At 42.2% G+C, this 21,627-nt stretch overlaps 1 protein-coding gene across 2 annotated transcripts; it reads right to left on the bottom strand.

Moving 5' to 3' along the window:
• Positions 1-3,197: 3,197 nt before the first annotated feature.
• LOC5571585 (protein unc-45 homolog B) lies at positions 3,198-21,016 on the bottom strand. 2 transcript variants are annotated; one of them, XM_021849063.1, is made up of 4 exons: positions 20,772-21,016; positions 19,097-19,288; positions 17,660-19,005; positions 3,198-4,884 (listed from the first exon to the last, which is right to left on the bottom strand). In XM_021849063.1, exons 3-4 carry the CDS (start codon positions 18,992-18,994, stop codon positions 3,367-3,369), a joined length of 2,853 nt encoding a protein of 950 aa, XP_021704755.1. In that variant the 5' UTR covers positions 18,995-19,005; positions 19,097-19,288; positions 20,772-21,016; the 3' UTR covers positions 3,198-3,366. The 2 variants fall into 2 exon arrangements, with proteins under 2 accessions (XP_021704755.1, XP_021704754.1); XM_021849062.1 differs by having other exon boundaries at positions 19,097-19,249.
• Positions 21,017-21,627: the final 611 nt, after the last annotated feature.

Raw genomic sequence — 21,627 nt, 5'->3', positions numbered from 1 at the left:
TTCCTTATTCCTGCACATCTCGGCTCGCGGCACGAAGCCGTTGCGGGATGCGTTGAGCTTCTTATAGAACTTACGCGTTTCTTGAGACCGGCACAGCTGTTCCATCTCTTCGCACTTCGTCTCCTCCAGGCGGCGTTTTTTCTCCTGAAAGAGGCGGGTCTGCTGTTGCCGTTTCCGTCTATAACGCTCCACGTTCTGCCGGGTCCCTTGCTGCAGCATGACCGCCCGCGCTGCATTCTTCTCCTCCAAAACCTCCTAGCACTCCTCGTCACTCCGTCCCACGTACCCGACGTTGCTCTCAGTTGCTTTTACTGTTTTCCAGCAGTCCTCAAGAGGGGCTTTATCCAGTCAGAGTCGATGTTAGCGCCACGATAGGTCCTGACGTCGATAATGTCGGAGAAGTGCCGTCCATCAATCAGAACGTGGTCGATTTGCGATTCTGTCTGCTGTGGTGATCTCCAGGTGTATCGGTATGGAAGGCTGTGCTGGAAGTACACTCCCGTGCAAAAGTTTGAGTTCACCCCCTCAAAAACATACAAAAGTTTTCTGTCCATATCTCTGTGAATACACGTCCAATTGAAACTCTTAAAGCCGCATTCGAAAGGCAAAGAGTTATTCTTCTTCGTATGTATTTTTCCAATAACATTTTTCAAATTTTGTATACTAAATTTTTAATTAAAGTTGTTACATTTTTCAAAAAACACCCTAGAAAATCATATCTAATTTTCTTTAATACCAATATTTCAAAGCAAAGTGTTATTAGAATCGTAATCTTATATTCCTTGAAGAGACCCCACGAAATTTTGGCGGAAAAATCTGGAAAGTATTCAAAATCAATGAAGCAGTCAGTCAAGTCATCGTGCAAAAGTTTGGGTTCACCTGATCAGCACGCACATAATTTTTGTCAATATCTCGGCCATTTTTCAACCGATTTTAATAGTTTAAAGCTTTTTTGAGCGCAAATAATGGCGCGTACATGAGTGGTCTGAGATTTCACAGATTTAAGTAAGTTCAGGTGAACCCAAACTTTTGCACGATACACCATACTGAGGGGTAAACCCAAACTTTTGAACGATGACTTGACTGACTGTTTTATTGATTTTGAATACTTTTCAGATTTTTCCACCAAAATTTCATGAGTGCTCTTCAAATTATATAAGATTACGATTCTAATGACAAATTGATTCAAAATTTTGGTCGATCCGATGCTGAGGTAATTAGATATGATTTTTCAGTGTGTTTTTTGAAAAATGTCCCAACTTTAAGTACAAATTTAGTACACAAAGTTCAAAGAATGTGTTTGGAAAAATACATACGAAGTAAGAATAACTCTTTGCCTTTCGAATGCGGCTAAGAGAGTTTCAATTGGACGTGTAATCACAGAGATATGGCCAGAACACTTTTGCATGTTTTTTAGGGGGTGAACCCAAATTTATGCACGGGAGTGTAGGTGCTACGAATGGCCATATTCTTGGAGGCGGCGAAATCAATTAGTCGTAGGCCGTTTTCGTTCGTCAGCCGGTAAGCACTGAACTTTCCAATAGTCGGTCTGAACTCCTCCTCCTGGCCAACCTAAGCGTTCAGATCTTCATGATGATTTTGACGTCGCGGCTTGGGCAGCTGTCGTACTCACGTTCGAGCTGCGCGTAAAAAGCGTCTATATCATCATCAGTGTGGCCTTTGTGCCTCAACTTGCACATTCTCTCATTGATCGGCCACCACCCGATCAAGCGCCTCTGCATATCACCCATCACTTTAAAAGTTGTTCCCAGCTCGTGTGTGTTGCCGCAGCTCTGGTAGATGGTATGGTTACCTCTAAACACTCGCACCATTGATCCCTTCCAACACACTTCTTGCAGCGCTACGATGCCGAATTCGCGGTCCTTTAACACGTCGGCGAGTATGCGTGTGCTCCCGATGAAGTTGAGAGATTTACAGTTCCACGTACCGAGCTTCCAATCGCTAGTCCCTTTACGTCGCTGTGGTCTTCGGAGTACCATAGTGCGCAGTTTAGCTTAGAGTCCTTCTCTGACACTCGGACGATGATCAGCCGCCCCTGACATGGGGAACAGACGCTGCTGTGAACCGCTCCTAACATGGAGTACAGACGATCAAGGTTTGCAGAAGCAAAAGCAAAAGCAAATCCCCCCTTCCCTGTCAGCATACGACCAAAGTTCCCACCGGTGGTTGGTTATCCGATCTTCCCCAAGGTTACTCGTACCCCGGCCAGTACTACGAGGAGGTAGGGATAGGAGTTGCTGGGCAAGAGGGTAAGGACGACCGCACAAAGGAGTCCATATTATTCCTTCAGGTACGCGAGGTACCAATGGTACGCCATGCCCAGCCATTTACCAACCTTTCTGGTGCTTGTTTCGATAGGTCCCACTTACCCCGGGGTATAAAGATATTTTGGGGTATGTTAGACTATAGAAATTTTCATATGAAATGAAAACAAAACACCTGTTTTTCGTAAGCAGCTTACATTATATTCGATTCAGGAAATAATCTGCGGCTTGAAGTTTGCCTACCTATAGGGGCACAAATCCACGGCATTCTTTCACCTGACCCAGACTTGACCCAGTGACCCACCGGAATAACTTCGTCCACAGGAACATTTCCGAAATCCTCTGGTCACTTTTAGAAACTAGATATGCGAGCCAGTATACTGCCAAAATATTATATGAATCCATTATGTATTTGCTGAGAGATGAGGGTTTTAGTATTTTTGCATTAATCGCATCAGTTACCAAGGTGAATCCTGATCATGCAGCTTCGATCCTTCCCCACTAACAAAACTCCTTCCCATGACAACCATGGATATGCAGAGGTGTACTCGGTCTCTAGTAACAATGGATGTCATACCAACATTCCTTCCCTTCCACGATGACCTTAAGGACATGGCCGGCGCCGTTATAGATTTTTTAATGTTTGGAGTTCTCGAGTGTACATTGAAGATGGAAAGCTACTCTCAAGCTTCAAGGTTCCTTGTACTACTTCGATTATTCTGGTAAATCACGGAGTAGCAACTACGAATTGTACGGTCATCTATGCTTATGCTACACATGGCAGTCTACTCGAACAGAATATAGTGCGTTTAGTATTATGCGACTTCCATGGAAAAAGCCTCAAGAACTTAGAATGCTGTCTACTAACTACCGCGGTGCACCGACTTAATTAGAGAGGATGAATAAAAACCGTTCAGACTTGGATAAATATTTTATTACGAAAACACTAAACCTAGTTTTGATCAAACTCTTAATGTAGTTTAAAAATTAAAACTAAATTACATAAAAGTCGGAAATGAACAACTTTTCCCGTGTAATGCACTTTCAGTACGTAAGTTTTTGCTTGAGACCGGTAATCGTCTTACTCATCGATCTCTTCAATTGTCGCATCCTGCTTTTGCTGTTCGAATACATCAGGGGCCATATCAGCATCCTTGTTCTCCTCAATAAGGCGATACTCTTCGGCAATCTTCAGGCACTTTTGTGCCATTTCGATGGCCTTGGCTCGTTTTTCGTCGTTTAGTTGCGTCACGCCATACAGCATCCGTAGTAGATCTGTATCGAAAATTTTCTCTGCCAGTGTTTTATTAGATTTGATGATATTGTAAATGATGACAGTGCCACGGTATTGCACTTCCGGGCTCGGGTTGGCAACCAACGTGTTGAAGGCTTCCTGCCAACAGGTAGGGCTGAATGCTTTTTCGCAGCAGATGTCACTAACCGATGTAAGGTAAGCCAGTGCTCCCGATGCGGCAACTGCAGTGTCCTCGTCTTCTTCCATTGTAAGCAACACCAAGAACTTGACTCGGTCATTCTCGCCTTCATGCATCTTGACAACGTCAGGGGACTGAACCATATTACACATGACTTGAGTAGCTGCCCGCTGCAACATCATGTGATCCTCTGTCATGTAAGTTTCGATTTTGCTGATACCTTGTTCTTTGATGATGCGCTGTCGGGTGGATTCGTTCATAGACGCAAGATTGCAAAGAGCCATCAATGCTTCAAAGTTCTCCAACGAGGAACAGTCTGGATGCAATTGATTGAGTAGAGGCCTTATGACTTCCAGATTTCTCTGACCTGGGAAAGCAGTTTCAGGATTGATTGTGATGCCAATGCGAGACAATGCTTGAGCAGCGTGGCGCTTTCCGTTGGCGGTTCCCTTCAGAGATAAAGGAATCAGTACCTTAGCTCCGCCTTGTTGAACCACCTTTCCGCGAACTTCTTGCTCACTGCAGAGTGCGTTGAAAACACGAGCAATCATTTCTTTACTGTTGTCGCTTTCAGTTTTGCATAAGGCAACCAAACCGGAAGTAACTCCTTCATTAGCGAGAACTATTATACGACCACTCACAAAGTCCGGGTCATCCAACTCGTGTTCTTCCGGAATGTGATGCTTTGCGAACTTGGCAAGTTGTACCAATTCCGGAAGAAGTTCCTGCTTTTCGTATGCGTTGACCAAATTGACCAGCGTGGTTACGACACCATAAATCGCCGACTGATCTCCAGTTTTGGCCAGTTCAATCAGCGCTTGTATGGCGGCACGATCTTCGACCAATTTCTCCTTCACGTCAGCATCCAGCGTGAGATAAGCCAAACCTTCGGCGGCAAACTTTCGAATGTCTTTATCTTTGCCGGGCTTGATCAAGAACTTCCGACAAGCTTCGGCAAGTTTCTTCGTCGAACCGTCGGCGAATGGGCGAATCGATGCATCCAAACCACCCGAGCTTCCCAGCTTGCAGAGGCCAACCAAAGCTCGAACACGGATTTCCTCGTTTTTGGAAGTGTACAGCTTCTTCAGGATTTCTGCACCAGTTTCGACCAAGCCCTTGGCCTTGTCCTTCTTAGATGCAGCGGCGATGATACATTCACATGCAACCTGCAATTAGGGGAAGAATTGTAAGAATGGTGTTAAAAAAAATCAGTTCAATTCCAATTCCAGAAATAATCCCGAATGCCTCAGTATTCGAAATCGAATGACATCATAGTTTTCATGTTTTTCAAACATTTTTGATAAAAAGTTTCAATATTTCATTTGACTTTTAAATATTCAATTGCATGCTATGATTTTTGATGTAGTTTCTTCAAATAGCTATAAAAGTTTTTTTTCACAATTGACAAACTTTATGCAATTTCAGAACATCAGAGCAGCACACGCAGAGAACTGGACAATCGAAATTCATGCATTTTGCCTTATGAAAGATGGAACGGTTATCGCAATACAAACGCTTTATGTTTCGTTTTAGCATCACTCAACACCAAGGCGTCGATAGGCGCGAGGTGTACGACCGAGCCTATCGATCGCAAGGTCCTTGGTTCGATTCCAGCTTGCCGCGAAAACTATTTTTGTTTTCAAATTTCGGTTTCATAAGGTAAATTTATGAATTTCAACCCGATTCCTTGTGGCGAATTTTCATAAGGGGTTCCTATGTTTATCGATAGTCCATTTGCCTGAGTGCATTCCTTTTTTATGCATATAGATTAACAATTTTTTATTACTTTTTCAAATCGACGTACACTGCCGTTATACGCATAATTGTCCCATGTTACTTTTTGTGCATTTTGACTTTCTGTCATCAAACAGTTTATTTTTACGTATAGTTTTAGAAAACACTTACCAAAAATTAACTTTGTTCGGAAACTCAATGAAAAGCCAGCCAAGTCAATTTGTCCCATTGTTGAATTTCCACGCATAACTGTCCAACTACTTTATTTCTACGCATAACTGTCACACTATACAATTCGCTGCGCTAATCTCGAACAAAATATTCAGTTGTCAGTTTTGAATTAGCTGGTGCTTAGGAAAATCGTTTTGAACATCTTTTTACGTTGGCTTTACATCCCATGTGCAACACAACCTGTTTTATGTGTTTGTATTACCGGGGTGCATTCATCCTTCATGCGAGTCTAGACTGACATCAAACTTGATTGAAATTTTCAATATCAAAATATTATTTCCCATCCGTTTTCAATGAATTTCAGTTGAATTTTCAGGGTCAATCACAAATTTTTTTGAACCCCCGTCATCGATTAGAAATTCACCGTGATTTTGGATTCATCACGAGGAGTACTGAAATAATTCCACTTAAAGAATCAGTAAACACTTTAATTTCGAGTTCATGGCTTGCGACATATCAACTTCATGATAAATGATAAGTCTAAATAAAAATAGTTCGACCGTTTTTGGATGACTTGGTCACATGCTGGGTTTTCCGAATACCGTTTCACTGGTGGAATTGGCCATTATATTGGCGAATCTGAAACCTGGCTTGTGACATATCAATTTTCATGAATTTGCAAATCAAGTCTACAGGTGGTTCGAATATATTTGAATAACTTGACCACATGTCAAATTGTCCTGAATTCCCGGTTCCCTGGGGGAAAACATCCAAACTTCATAATTTCACAACTCAAAGCTAAAGAAGGGTAACACAGCGTAATAAAAATGACATTTTCGCATGTCTCTAGGATCAAATTATGTGTCTCGAGTAGATTTGGGGTTGCTGAATCTAATGCTATTTTCATAAATGTTCCAGCACGTCACAATTTTTAGCTACAGGTCATCGAAGTTGTATAAAACACGAGTTTTATTGATGTTTACATAAAATTTAAAATAAAATTTATCAAACTTTGTTTGTGATCTAATCCACCAAGCATGCTAGTTTGCACTTAAACTTTCATTTTAGATACAATTTGGTTGAAATTACACGATTAAATTTAGATTAAACCGGTTTTTCCAACATTTCGCGAACTTTACATCATTTGTCCATTTAATTCAATTGCAAAGTATATGTAATGTTTAGTTTTTCGGTAGTGAACAACCCTCTGAAACTCTTTGTAAAATGACTGCAATAAAACGAATTCACTACAGGTAAAACTTCAAATTATTTGTTGTTCGTCATCCAAATTACAGTCAACTCGGACTTCCAGAAACCGAGACACAGAGCCCAATCTTGAGCATTTTGTATAGAAAAAATGCTGTTTGGTTATTGCTTTTGTGTCACTGACTGTAAGTAGCTCTCGTACGGTTTTGATAAAATTAATTAAGAAGAATCATAACATGTCTTCTGAAACTGTTTTGCAATGAATTCCATTTTTCACATTTTTTCGCTGTGTACATCACTTAAATTTTGCATACAATCAACTTGCGTTGAAAAAAAGGTAGTTTCGATTCTATAACATTCCCCAGAAAGCTGAAGCCTTTGCGTGTATCTCATATATGACAGGCTAACGTCTTATGTGGATGTGACATAACAAGTACATAGATATTCATGATTATTGTTCATACAGTAAATTCCCATAAAATGTACAAACGATATGTTTAATTCTACACAACACATTTCTTTCAGTATTATCTTATCAATGATATGGGCGAAATATATCGATGGAGAACTCGTATGGTAAGGTTAGCATAAAATGAGTTGGTATAAAAATATTTGGCATAACTGTATGAAACACTGAGTGGCCATTTGGCATAATGACCATTAGGCATCCCACCATAGTCATGCTCCTTGTTTCAAATAGGATGTATTTCACATAATGGTACCGCGGGGCAAGTGGGTAAATGGGGTAAGTGAAATAATTGATATATTTAACTGAATATGTGAATTAACGTCTTAAATTCATGCGTAAACCTTTGAGGCCATTGAGAACATTACGATAGGTAAGAGATTTCTGAGATTTTCAGCCATTATTGCATAATAGAGCGAAAGATTGTTAACCTGTCAACTATAACTCCGTAACAAGTTGGCGGCGTGCAATCTTATTTTAATATTTTTAGCGGAAAAAAGTTGCGGACAATAATTTTCTGTACCACTTATAAGTTGCCCCCTCTGTCAGTTTTAAACTGCAATAAAAAAGTTTTGGAATTAATTCGACATAGACCTAAAAATAACCTAATTGAAACACCGTCAATTTTCTAATCACGTGGGGCAAGTGAAAAGTTTCTCATTAGAGAATGAATTTGTGTTTTCTCTTTAGGTAGCTATAAGTATACAAGCTTCGCAATTATCATAGAACAACAGAACGTGCTGATAATTCAAGAAACACTATATCAAAGCGTTAAAAGCTATTATCATGGCCAAATCATAGAACTTCTCTAAAAAAAGGTTGCCAAATATTACGATATTGATATGTTTACTTCGGACAGTCGATCAAAAGGAAGACGTTGATTGAAAAGTTCCAGTATAAGAGAACGCACGGAAATCTCGTGGAATGTCTATGTAAAGTTAGTTCAAAACATATAAAATGGGGTATAGGTGTATCCACATAAAAAAGTTTCTTAATACTTTATTGAAGGATTCCGTTCGATTTCTCCCCAAGAGTTACCCGACGTCATATCCGATTTTCTGAACAAATAACGAGCGTTGTAAATTCTACAGAGCAGAAATGCAATTGCAGTCTCATGATGTAAGAACTAACATTGGAAATGTTGCAGTTATAATGTTGTCAATCATTTCAACAAACATAACTGAACAGAAGAAAATTCAAGTAACAAGAATAAAATTTTCTTTGTTTACATGTTACTTATGTTATTGTTCATTGGTACGCTTTAACAAATGTTAAAGGTTATAGAAATCGTGAATATAACTGTTAGTTTTTGAATTTATTGTTCAAAACAATAAACTTTTCACTTGTCGCACTTCACTTGGAGCAAGTGAATAGTAAGGAGACGTCTTTCAAAAAAAATTCTGTACTTTTTTTCAATTTTACATAACAATAAATTTTAGCATACTGCTCATATTTGGTGGGAGTCAAGCTAAAAAATATACACGATCTTATTTGTTTTAATTTAAAGTTTCTAGGATTTAAAGAATACCAATTATGCGAAATCCATTACCCACTTGCCCCACGGGATTCCGGGACATTTGGCCGAACGCCATTTGGCCGAATGCCGTTTGGCCGAAATTGAAAATAATAGATGATAGATGATAGTTAGCATGATTTTTTAATGAATTTCAAAGAACATTTTATTCTTAAAGAAGGATAAATCATCATGTATGTACAGCTCTTTAGTATTAGTTCAAGAAATAGTCCATGCTGAAAAAAGAACATCCTAAATGAAAGCAATTATTAACTTCTCTGCTAGCGGTAATAGTAGCCAGCAGAGGTTTTCGCAATGCGTTTGTAGTCAGCTTTTGACAGTAACTAAAAGACAGTTTAAGATTTATTCGTCCTTCTGTAGCATCGGTTCGCTTCAATGCTTCCAATCGTATTAGGCGATTTTATTCATAGTTCTAGCAAACACGAGTTTTGGCTTCTTCTTTTCTCGACGGAGAAACAGTGAGCCTATTTGACGTTAACTGAATCGTTCGATTTATTGATATACGAAAGCAACGGTGCAGAGTTAATCTTGGAGGAGAATGAAATCTTACCTAAGTTAACCCTTACGCTAAATAATATGTTTTTAATAAGATTCTTTATGAGCGTATTATAAGCCATAATTCCAATAAACTATGAAAATTATTCAAATATGAAAGAACAGCCTATGATCAAAAGAAGGAAACATCTCTTATAAAAATTAAAGCAAGTGTAATGCAAAAAAATATTACATCAGTATAACTACAAAGATCTGCCGGTAATTTAGAGAAGGTAAAATATCCAAAAAAATCTAAGATTTATTATTACCAATAGTTATGGAACCAGTACAAATCGAAAGAATAGCCTATATTTAAAAGAAAAAAAATCTGATGAAAATCAATCAGGAGTAAACCTAGCACACCGTTGGTAATCCAGGAACGACTTTGAGTCTTGATGCGAGATGGATCGTTTTAATTATTCTCTTGGATCATCAATATAGCGACAAATATGACGTTTGGCTACATTATTAAAATCAATAAATGAATTACCTGATTAGTTATTGGGCCACACTTATGACTCCTACTTATCAGAGTTGAAGCAATTTTTTTTTCGTGATTCGGCCAAACGGCATTTGGCCAAATGACCCGTTCGGCCAAATGACATTCGGCCAAATGGCGTTCGGCCAAACGGCGTTCGGCCAAATGGCCGGACACCCCCCACGGTACCTTACATGAAAGTTTTTTGAGAAAGCATTGAATAGGTTGAACTAGTGAACTGGTATAAGATGTTCAGTGAAATATATGAAAGAAATCCTGGAATTCTAGAAAAAAAAAGCAGTTGGTAAATAGCTTAGCTAAAAGATTTTTTGGAAAATTTCTTGAGAAATCTGAGTGGTTTTCTTAATAATAAAACTCAGGTCAGATTCATTAAAAAATACAGTTGGTAAGATCTTCTTCTTTTTTTCTGGCGTTACGTCTCAAATGGAACAAAGCCTGCTTCTCAGCTAAGTGTTCTTGTGAGCACTTCCACAGTTATTAACTGAGAGCTCTCTTGGCGTTGGACTATTTTTGCATGCGTATATCGTGTGGTAGCTACGAGGATACTGTATGCCCTGGGTAGCAGTGGTGGAAACGTTCGCTTCACGAAGCACCTCACGAGTGTAAACTAGAAATCCTTTATAAGAGAGATTCGCGGAAGCTGACATTTCTGTCAAAGTATGAGCCAATCGAGCAGCGAGAACTGACAAAGTGTGAGCCAAACGAACACGCGTAATTTTTTTTAACTTTTCTTGAGGAGTAATGTAATCCGCTTGAAATTATTTCGGTAAAAGTAATTTTGCATGAAGCAAAATATATGAAATGTTTTACTTTTTTGAATTTTTGTCAATGCGATTTTTAGTTTTTGATTTTTTCGGCTGTTTATTAGTTTTGATATGTAGCTCAAAGATCTATAACGAAACAAAATACACTTTATAGCAATGAGGAAGTCATGTCCGTGTTACAATATTATTCTCGACGCCGAGTAAAATCAGCACTGCTGGTCTGTTGCCAAATCATTCCATTTTACTTCCGCTTATCTCTCTATAAAGGATCACTAGTGTAAACCAACGCAAAACAAACATGACAGACTCGCGAACAGGGTTAGTGTTTGTACAGTTTGTACACATTTGCTCTGAACAGCTCGGAATACGTTTACGAATCACTTTAGCTTCGTTTACTCACGACAAATGCGAGTAGTGATCCTTTATAAGAGAGATTCGCGGAAGCTGACATTTCTGTCAAAGTGTGAGCCAATCGAGCAGCGAGAGCTCATCGATTTCAAATCGACCAACTTTGGCATAATCGCCATTTGGCTTAATAGCCGTTTGGCATAATTGTGAAAAAAGTTGAATTTGATCAAATTACTTCCATTAAGCAAAGGGATGTTGACGAGCTGCTAGCAATCGTACATTCCGTTGTCAGTTATTGATACAACACACTACTAATCTTCATTTTCCATGGAAAACAATATCCAATTAAGCTCTTTTGGAATTGCATCATACATAACATCCAGAGTCATTATGTCAGGGATTTTTTAGCGCATTTTTATCAAAAATAAGCCCAATGCATTAAATATGCCATGTTATTTAAAAAAAAAGAAAGAACCTGATATTTTATGATGCATCTTGCTTGGGCACTTTCATGATTCACTTTGGCATGAGGGGTATTACTCGGCCGAATTGTCTGAAACTTTGCAATAAGAAGCATTTTAATACGACACATATTGTGGCCAAATATAAGCTTTGTTGCTTTCGAAAAACCCCACTGCCGAAGTGAATCAAAAGTGCCAATAATAGGATCCGGCTCCTTACGATGAATACTTTCTGTTCGCGCCAACGCGAAGTTTCCGTTTGTATGTGTGTCCCTCACACCCCTGTCCCTACTAATCTCGAGCCGCCGCGAGTATATCGGCCTCCAATACCAAACTAACAACCACCCCAAATAACTCACACACACGCACCACGTCGTTAGTTTTGCTTCCCCTTTCCATCCTTCCGAGCGACATGATCGAATATATACCTGTACGCAGTCAAGCCGACCAACCATCCATCCCAGCTATGTATTGCGTGAAGACACCCGCCCGAGCATCGTTCGCTCAGTAATACATAGCATGCAGTGGAAATTTCCACCATCGTCCCCACACCGCTGCGCATGCAAAGTTGTTGTTTACCTACAGCCTATTTAAGAAACTTGCATGCGCAAGATTCCATTCAGTTTCTTTCCAACCATTATATTATTAACCTCGATAGAAATACAGTAGTTAAGTTAAAGTGAACCATACCGCCTTTCCCTCCACCAGTGGAAACCAAACAGCCTTTTCCAAGGCTAGAGTTGTTAAGTCCCCCCTCCAGTCGAGCTATCGGTCCTGTGCCCTGTTGCTCCCGGCAACAGGTGGACGGAAGATCATCCGATCTTTCCGTTCCCGCTCACCCGAGCAAAGTCCCAGTTGCACGCCGCAACATTTGGTCCAATCGAACCGGATAGAGGGTCCAGTTCCGTGGAAGCTGCAACCGCAGCCGTGTGTGTGTCGTCAATCATCCGATTGAAACAATCCCTCCCAATTGCTATCGCCGATAGCAATCAGCATTCCTACCGAGAGGATTGCTGTAGTTCCTGCCCCCGGTAGCTCGACCCAAAGTGTTAAGAAAGAATATTCCTGGTTTCCATTGGCGGAGAGGCGACGAAATTCCCCAAGTGTAGTGAATAGACAGTGAAAAAGTCCGAGCACATTTCCAATCCGAAAGTGAGTCGCGCGCGAGTGAAAAAGTTTCGAAACATTTCCACCCGAAAGTAAACCGCGCGCGTGTGTTCCTGTTCCAGAATGGCCGAAGTGAAAAGGCTGTTCGCCCAACGCAGCCTCGTCGAGCTAAAAGTGAAGCGGCTCCAGGAGCAGTTGGTTGACAGGGATGGTACCATCCGACCAAGTCTTGCACGAGTGAAGCTTTACGAAAGTGAACTCCAGTTCCTGTACCAAGAATACCAGAGAGTGTACGGTGAGATCCTGTCCGCAATCCCAGAAGAGAGATTTTCAGAATTGGATGAGGATTATCAGAGCTTCGAGAACCTCCATTTTGATGCCTGCGTGTTGGTGGAAACGATGTTGCTTTCCTTTCCGACCACCGATAACAGGTATCAGCATAGTCGAGCGTCATCAACCAACTATTTCCCTGCGACCACTGTGCCACGCTGGCGCACCCCGCTCGTACGTAGTCGATCCCCGAGCCCAACGACGGAACAATCCGTTCCGATTCCAGACGTGATGGAGGAGAAAAACACGTCGCCACTGAGAAAGCATTCCCCAGAGAAGCAACTGTACCCAGTCCAAGCCAACGAAGTGAAGGTGAGTTCGAGTGCCATCAAGCCAATTCTGTCCGTGCAGCCACCAAGCGCTGAAGGTTCCGCGAAATTGAATCCTGAGTGTGGACCAGCCCTGGTCCGTTCCGAGGGTGATCTCGCCGAGGTCATCCAATGCAAGTCGGCACCCACGCCGATTGTACCGCCTTCTGATGTTCCAACACTTCAGAAGTTCCCCTGTGAAGAGAGAGTGGCTAGCGCTGAAGCTTTTGCCAAGAAGCCGAAACCTGTGTGTGGACCAGCCCTGGTCCGTTCCGAGGGTGATCTCGCCGAGGTCATCCAGGGCAAGTCGGTACCCACGCCGATTGTCCCGCCTTCTGATGTGCCAACACTTCAGAAGTACCCCCGTGAAGAGAGTGTGCCAACCAAAAATGAGCAACCCGCCCATCGAGAAGAAGATTCCACCCACCGTGGAAAAGTGCCAACGTGGTCTGAAGAGGTGACAACCGTTGCCTACGAAGACACGTCCAACCCTCCGTGCAAGCTGAGAAAGCATGCTGCTAATCCAGCAAAGACGACCCCAGAGGATTTCCATGTCGGCAATAAGTCAACCCAATTTGTCGACAGCCTAAGCAACATTCAATCCTGTGAAGCGACGAACCCGATTCCAGTTCCAATCAACCTGGTTGGAATCCGTTCGAAGCCGACGCCGTCCCAGAGAGCTGCCGGATGTGGTGCGTTACCGAAGACGTTACTTATGCCACCCGGTTTCCATCCACCGCCCAGGTTGGCATCGATGCCAACTGACGTACTTCCAGTGCCCAAGAATCCAGCAGCAAGTTTCCGACCATTCAAGTGCGCAACCGGTTCCCGTCCGGTACTCCAGCGGTTTCCCTGTGTGGCTGGATTCCGCTTAATTCTCAACGAGTTCCCGAGTGCGATCGGATTGTGTCTGGTCGCGAAACGATTCCCATGTAGGACCAGATTCCGTCCAGCATCGATCCCGTTTGGCCGAGTCATCCCGTTTGGCCAGTCATCCCGTTTGGCTGGATTCCATCCAACGCCGCAGCGATTCCCGTGTGTGGCCGGATCCATTCCGGCATTGAAGCATTTCTCCAACTTGACCGAATCCAATTCGGTAGTGAAGCCTTTCCAGCGCGTGGCAAAATTCCGTCCAGCTTCGAAGCAGCTATCCCATTTGACCGGATTCCGTCGAACGCCCCAACGATTCCCGTGTGTGGCCGGATCCATTCCGGCATTGAAGTATTCTTCCAGCTTGACCGGATCCAATTCGATAGAGAAGCCTTTCCAACGTGTGTTCCCAGATGTGGCCGGATTTCCTCCGGTAATGAAGCAGCCGTCCAGTGTGATGGGATACCAGCCGGTGTCCCAGAGATTTCCAGCCGCAAGCGTGTTCCATTTGGTGGCTAAGAAGTTCCAGTATGTGGCCAGAATCCATCCGATTCGTGAGCAGCCATCTTCTGCGGCCGGACCACGTTCGGTTCTGAAACGATTCCCGCCTAGTGTCGAATCCCATCCGGCACCAGAGAAGCCTCCAGTTGTGACCGGTATTCCTCCTCCGGATGTGACCGGTATTCCTCCTCCGGTTCCCAAGCCTCCGGATGTGACCGGTATTCCTCCTCCGGTCCCCAAGCCTCCAGATGTGACCGGTATTCCTCCTCCGGTTCCCAAGTCGTTTCGGTTGCCAATCGAAATGAATCCAGTGCTGATGTTCCTGCTGCCGACCGGTATCCTTCCGGTATCCAAGCAAGCCCTGCCGTCCATCGAAATACCTGCGAGTTTCAAGCCGGTTCTGATGCCAGCCGGCATCCCTCCGATGGTTAAGCCACAGATGAGCGAGATGTGTCCAGCGAAGCACCCGTGTCCAGTGTCAACCAGAAGCCATCCGGTATCCAAGTGGTTGCGGTGTCCAACCACGATTCCACCGATAGCGAGGTCAATCCCGACGATAGCCGGAATCCATCCGGCGAAAGAGCCAACCCCGATGCCCACCGGAAAACGTCCGGTATTGAGCGAAGCCCCGAACCAGAGATTGACCGAGAAGATGATGCCGCCAGTCAACCCGACTGGTGGTTCCAAGCAACCCCATACCATGTCCCTGTCGGAGAAACCACCAGATGAAGCCCCCATGCGACGTCGAGCCAGCAAAGCCATCCCGGAGTGCGTGTCCCGTACGCATCCACCCGAAGATGTTCATCAAGTGGTAAGCAAGCTTTCGATTTGTGGTGTGTGCCTAATCCCTATCCTGGCTCAAAGTGGTTTCCCCAGTCCACCATTGAATAGTCCCACTCAAAACCGATATTGTTCTTGATGAGTTTTCCGTCCTTCCTGTCGTCAATGAGTTTTCCTTATCGCCAATTTCCATCTCTCCGAGTAAGATTTGAATCCATATGAGTTTTCCACCGATTGAATCCCATAATACAGTCCACCATTGAAGAGCCCTACATGAAATGATAATCCTTCCTTTTCCCTTGTTGAGTTGATTTCCATTGCCTACTTGAGTAATGTCGTATCTAGTAGAATATGACCCTGTGAAGTGTTTGCCAATTAATTCCAAAATTCCAAGTTTGATATGACATTATGTGATCCGTGATTCCCTCTACTTTGATCAAGATGTTAGTCCATATGAATTTTCCTCCCATTGAGTTTTTGATCGTTGAAATCCTTCCCTACCAAGTTGTATGATGTATGATACCGTGCCCACTAAGAGAGTGTAGCCGATTCCCTCAAGTTACCAATGTTCCATTTCGTGACAGTTAGATAGCGTCGTAACCAACCTTTTATCCAACCTTGAATTTCCATCTGAAAGTTGTGTCCTCCTTAGTTTGCCACGATTCCTATCCAGTGTTTGTTAAGCTCTTTCACCGAGTCAAAATAGATCGCCAATCCTTATTGAAGCTTATGTGTCCACAATGCCTAATAGTATCCAGTTATCCAAATACAGTCCACAAGTATTGATACATCCGTGTAAATCCCCAACATTTGAGTTAGTATGGCAGTCTACCATAAACTGCCCACCAATGTGCCCTTTGTGTAAGAGATTGAAAATTCCTTGCAGTGCCTGAAGAAGAATTCTCTTTTCCCTCGATTATTTCCCCACCCACCAAGATTGAACTATTTCAGAAGTGTGCAAAGAGTTGCTGCCTAAAGTGTGTCGCTGATATACCTTACTGTTTCCTGAAATTAGATTCTTGATATCCTGTGAGTCAAGCAGTTCCCTCCGCAAATCAGTCCGTAGTTCCTTCCATCCCTTTGAGATTATCTGTTAAGCCGTAGTAAGTTAATGTTTCCATCCTACCAATCCTAGAGTTGACTTGCTGAGTTCCCCCTTTCCGAGCATGTTTGTCGTAATAAGCCAGTCTTGAATTCACCATCCCTTTCCCTTTTCGGCCAGAGTCTATAAGTTTTTAAGAAATGGAAGCCTTTGAAATGTTATCTTTCCACCCTGACAGTTCTTATGAGTCGAGTCCCTGAGTTCCCCATCACCGTGAATTTTGTAGTCATACCAAGTCCTCCATTGAACCCATCCCTTTACCTCTTTTGGCCGGGGAGTATGTTCGCGCCAACGCGAAGTTTCCGTTTGTATGTGTGTCCCTCACACCCCTGTCCCTACTAATCTCGAGCCGCCGCGAGTATATCGGCCTCCAATACCAAACTAACAACCACCCCAAATAACTCACACACACGCACCACGTCGTTAGTTTTGCTTCCCCTTTCCATCCTTCCGAGCGACATGATCGAATATATACCTGTACGCAGTCAAGCCGACCAACCATCCATCCCAGCTATGTATTGCGTGAAGACACCCGCCCGAGCATCGTTCGCTCAGTAATACATAGCATGCAGTGGAAATTTCCACCATCGTCCCCACACCGCTGCGCATGCAAAGTTGTTGTTTACCTACAGCCTATTTAAGAAACTTGCATGCGCAAGATTCCATTCAGTTTCTTTCCAACCATTATATTATTAACCTCGATAGAAATACAGTAGTTAAGTTAAAGTGAACCATACCGCCTTTCCCTCCACCAGTGGAAACCAAACAGCCTTTTCCAAGGCTAGAGTTGTTAAGTCCCCCCTCCAGTCGAGCTATCGGTCCTGTGCCCTGTTGCTCCCGGCAACAGGTGGACGGAAGATCATCCGATCTTTCCGTTCCCGCTCACCCGAGCAAAGTCCCAGTTGCACGCCGCAACACTTTCTACTGAGCAAAAAATAGCAGTCGAGAACAGTCGCCCGGTCAAGTAATTAGCTAAAGAGAAATCGATCATTGCAGTTACGCCCTTATGATACTGAACGCGAGAAATGGACATTGGACACACTTAAAGTGAAACATCTCGGAAGCTAAAGATGGCCGTCACAATGGCCGAATTGTGCCCCTACCCAAATGCACTGTTGTAAGATACTTCCTACGCGAGATCAGTGCCTTTGAAGTTTAAGTGCAATCTTGGAAATTGGAATCAAAACTGTTTCACCTTAATGATTGCAAGCATGTTAACGACTTACCTTTTGTTCCAACACGATATCCGACTGCGCCATAACCAAGATCATCTGCATGATGCCTTCCCTCGATATCATCGCATTGCCAGCATCCAACGGACCCAGCAGAAGCGATGTAATCGCCACCGTAACTCGGACCTTCGACTCGTGATCAGGGGTTAGCAGTTTGTCCTTGACGAACTCGCTGATCTGCTCGTTGAAGCGTTCCCTCGCGGCATCGTAGTACATGTTTTCGTAGATACGGGCCAAGCAAACCGAAGCAATGGTTCTCGAGGATGGGGTAATGTTCATGGCGCTCTCATACTTGTATTCCTCTAGCTCGGAGCAGACCTCCATCAATCGGTGAAGTCCTTTCATCTCTACCAAGCGTTCGGCCCAATCGATGGTTTTGTAATGCACGTTCCGAATGATCAGTTCCATAATTGCATCACGAGCCAAGCCAGTGATGGTGCGTTCCGTGATTGAATACACCAAACAACTAAGCAGGGTATCGATAAGTTGCTTGTTGGCTTCCACAAGGTCTTTATTAGGTTTGGAATCTTCCTTGTTCTCTAAGCCAGATAAAGAATTGAGAACGGTTTGCATGCAATGTTGCGATGCAACAACGCGATCTTCAACGTTACTGTCCAGGATTTGCAGGAACCACGGAATTCCGAGCTCTTTAATTACGGTTTTGGTTCTCTCCACACTCTTGGTGCAAACTTCGTCAATAGCTCGAACAGCGTTAATAATAATGTCGTTATTCTTCTCCACTTTCAGCAGCTTGCCGATACGAGTGACCAAACCATCTTTCAACATAACTTCAGCACCCGCAGATTCACGAGCCAGCACGACAATGTTATTCATAGCTTGTTCGCGTTTCTCCTTGGGGGCAGCCAAATCAAAGGCAATCTCGAACATCTTGGTGACCTTGTTCGTCGTCTGTGCCCGATCGCGAGCTCGTTCCTGGACAATTGCATGCAGTCTTTCCAAATGCGGTTTGATCATTTTGTTATTCGGATCGTAAGTATGGATCGTCCGGAGATCCTTATAAGCTTCTTCAAACCGCTGCAGAGCTTCATAGGCCTGGAACCTACGGAACAATGCCTTCGGATCATTTGGACACTGGTCCAGGGATTTAGAGCAATCTTCAGCTGCTTGTTCAAACTTTTCCAACTTTAGATACGCTGCGGCACGATTCTTGTAATACACCGGTAAATCCTTATGCTTTTCTCCAAGTGCAATTGCCTTGCTGTACCATGTAACTGCCGAATCCCAGTATCCGTTCTTGAACTCTTCATTGCCTCGCTCCTTGCACGCATTTGGATCTTCCTGAGGTTTTTGCGTGTTATCATTCACCATCTTTTTGCCGTCTGAAACCATGGATTGAATGGATTACTGATTAGATTTTACTTTAAATCCCTCTGGACTATATCACTTCTATCACTGTTGTATGATACTGACTTGTAAGCACCGTAGTTCAACGTCTTTTATTGGGTTTCGACCGGGAATGATTCCCAAGTTTTATTTCGTCAGAAAATCGGAAGATTCTCGATGATTCTATCGGGTTCTAGAACTGCACTGCTGTTCCGAAAAATGTGCGACTTGCTTCTGACACTGTGCAAAGACGAAAGAGAGTTGAAAACGTGAAAAGCACTGCCGGATGAAAATGCGTTATTTTTAGAACTAGATATTGCCGCGAATGAACGCTGGTGAGAGGAAAACATTGCCGTGAAACTTTGAGAAACCTGTAGGAAATCGGTTTGGTCACAAAACAAACGATTTGAGTGAACCGTGCAGAGGTTTCAAACCGTCGGATGTAAAAACAATGTGCATAGTGGATCATGAATATTGTTTTTTTTTTTTAAGTTTAGCAAAGACTTCAAACAAACAATGGATAGTTGATTATTAATATAACAACGATACATTACTGTATTACTGTATTCATTTTTCTGTCAATTCTCATACAAAATCTACTTTTTCTTTGACATAAATTCACTCTAGGTGAACCACTTCCCCTGGCCTATTGTCGGCAGCCTCATTCTGTTCGGCAACTTTCCCATAAGAACTGCTGGTGTATCACTTCGGCAGCTCCAAATCAGTCGCATTTTGAGGCGTATTCATTTGAATTGATGACATCTCTGGCGGTATTGTTTGCTCAGTCTCGAAAATCTCGTCAGTGGGAAGCGGACAGAACAAAGAATCATCTGAATGGTTTCAATGATGTGTTTTGATAGAATAATGCTGTGATTTGGCGTTTGAAATTTGGTTGCCGATAATAGTCGCATGGTGCCGAAGCCGTAAGTCTCCCTACGTGTCGATTTAAATAATGATATTTTGACAAATTTTAATTACTGATTAAGAAAAGATCAACAAGTTTGCTAAAGACAACTTTGTGTATGCTTGTTAAGATAAATCGTACATATTTTTTATCGTACATATTTCACTTAGACATAGTTTTGAACATAATTATGAAAAGAAAATTACATGTTGAAATTCCAGGTGATGCGTTGTATATATTTCATTCAAATCCGTCTATAAATAACTGAAATCTAGCGTACAAAATGGATCATTAAAATAACCAAAACGGCCGCTATGGAAAGCACAGATAGCGCCACCGTAGCCTTGTGTGTTTGACAGAACAGCAATGCTGTCACAATGTTAAATCCCATATACAGTGGCGCCTTTGTTTTGATGCGGTGAGCACTTGCAAAAACTACCTTCAATGATCCATTGACAATTTTGTAGAGAAAATCGAAAAAGTTGCAAATTTGTAATTTGTTTATTTATTCATACGATAACTTGTTAGTTCACATTTTATATGAAGTTAAAGAAACAAATGTATTGTCTAATATTTACTGTATATTTCAAATTAATTAAAAGTTGTAACTTTTTGGCAAAATATTAAAAACACAGCCACAATTAAAAACATTTCTTTGTTTGGTGACAAATATTTGGGAATCACTGTACGGTTGGTTGAATCATCTTCTAAGCTTATATCTCGATGTAATGTTTTATTAGTTAAACTAATTGTGGATCGATGAAAACAATTCAAGAAAACAAATCATTTCCATATATGTAGGCAACATTCCTCACCAGTATTCATTAATTGCATTAAACTGTAATCCACTTTACTTACCTTCCCTTCCAAAACCTTATGCGCAAGAACTCGATGAATAAACACTCATTCTCACAGCGACGAGCACATTGAAATTCACCTGTGGTTAGTATTGCTTGTAAGTCGACCTATTTTTGGTTTTCCACGCGCCGCTAGATGTTTAGTGGCAATGTTTTTCACTGAATTTTCCCTACACACGGTAGCCGCTATTCTCCAATCACAACGATATCCAAACTGAAACAGAACATAAACAGCTGGATTTGACAGTTGGGATGATGAGCTTTCCTCCCTCCCAACATAAGGCAGCGTCCATCTACTACGTAACGCTAAAAAATAAAATTTTTGAAACCACCCCCCCTTCCTCCTCGTATGAAAACTTTTTATTTTTTGTTTGAGCCTAGGACAGGACGTGACAGCTCAACTAAGACTGCCCCGTTGTTTTTCAGTCGATAACCTTGACGATACAAAAGCCAGTCCTGCTAGTATTCTTTTTAAGCAAATGTTGTGAACAAATTCAGATATAAAAACTCATAATGTGGTTGTTTCTAACACGCTTTATTCGTTTAGTGCAATTGAGGGTGTTATCTCTTTCAAAATTCAGGTTTATATTCAAACAGGCGATATTTTTAGAGAAATTTGACATAATTTTCTTTTGTTTTGCTCTCAATTCAGTATTTTTTATTTATTTTAGTATTGTAAGATCACATGTGGTACACTTAACATCGAATATAAACAGATTTGAAACAAAAAGATTTTGTGAAAAATTTACAAACTTTTGATGAAAACTCCAATTTATGAGCAATCCAACTCAACGATGTGAAAGTAGGCCTTTGCCAAAACGACCAATGGGAAGTGGTCTTTTTTGACAGGCAATTGG

This window comes from Aedes aegypti, chromosome 3 (genome assembly GCF_002204515.2).
Source record: "Aedes aegypti strain LVP_AGWG chromosome 3, AaegL5.0 Primary Assembly, whole genome shotgun sequence".
NCBI classification, from domain to species: domain Eukaryota; kingdom Metazoa; phylum Arthropoda; class Insecta; order Diptera; family Culicidae; genus Aedes; species Aedes aegypti.
The sequence above is the reverse complement of the archived record's forward strand: the minus strand, read 5'-3'. Positions and strand labels throughout refer to the sequence as shown.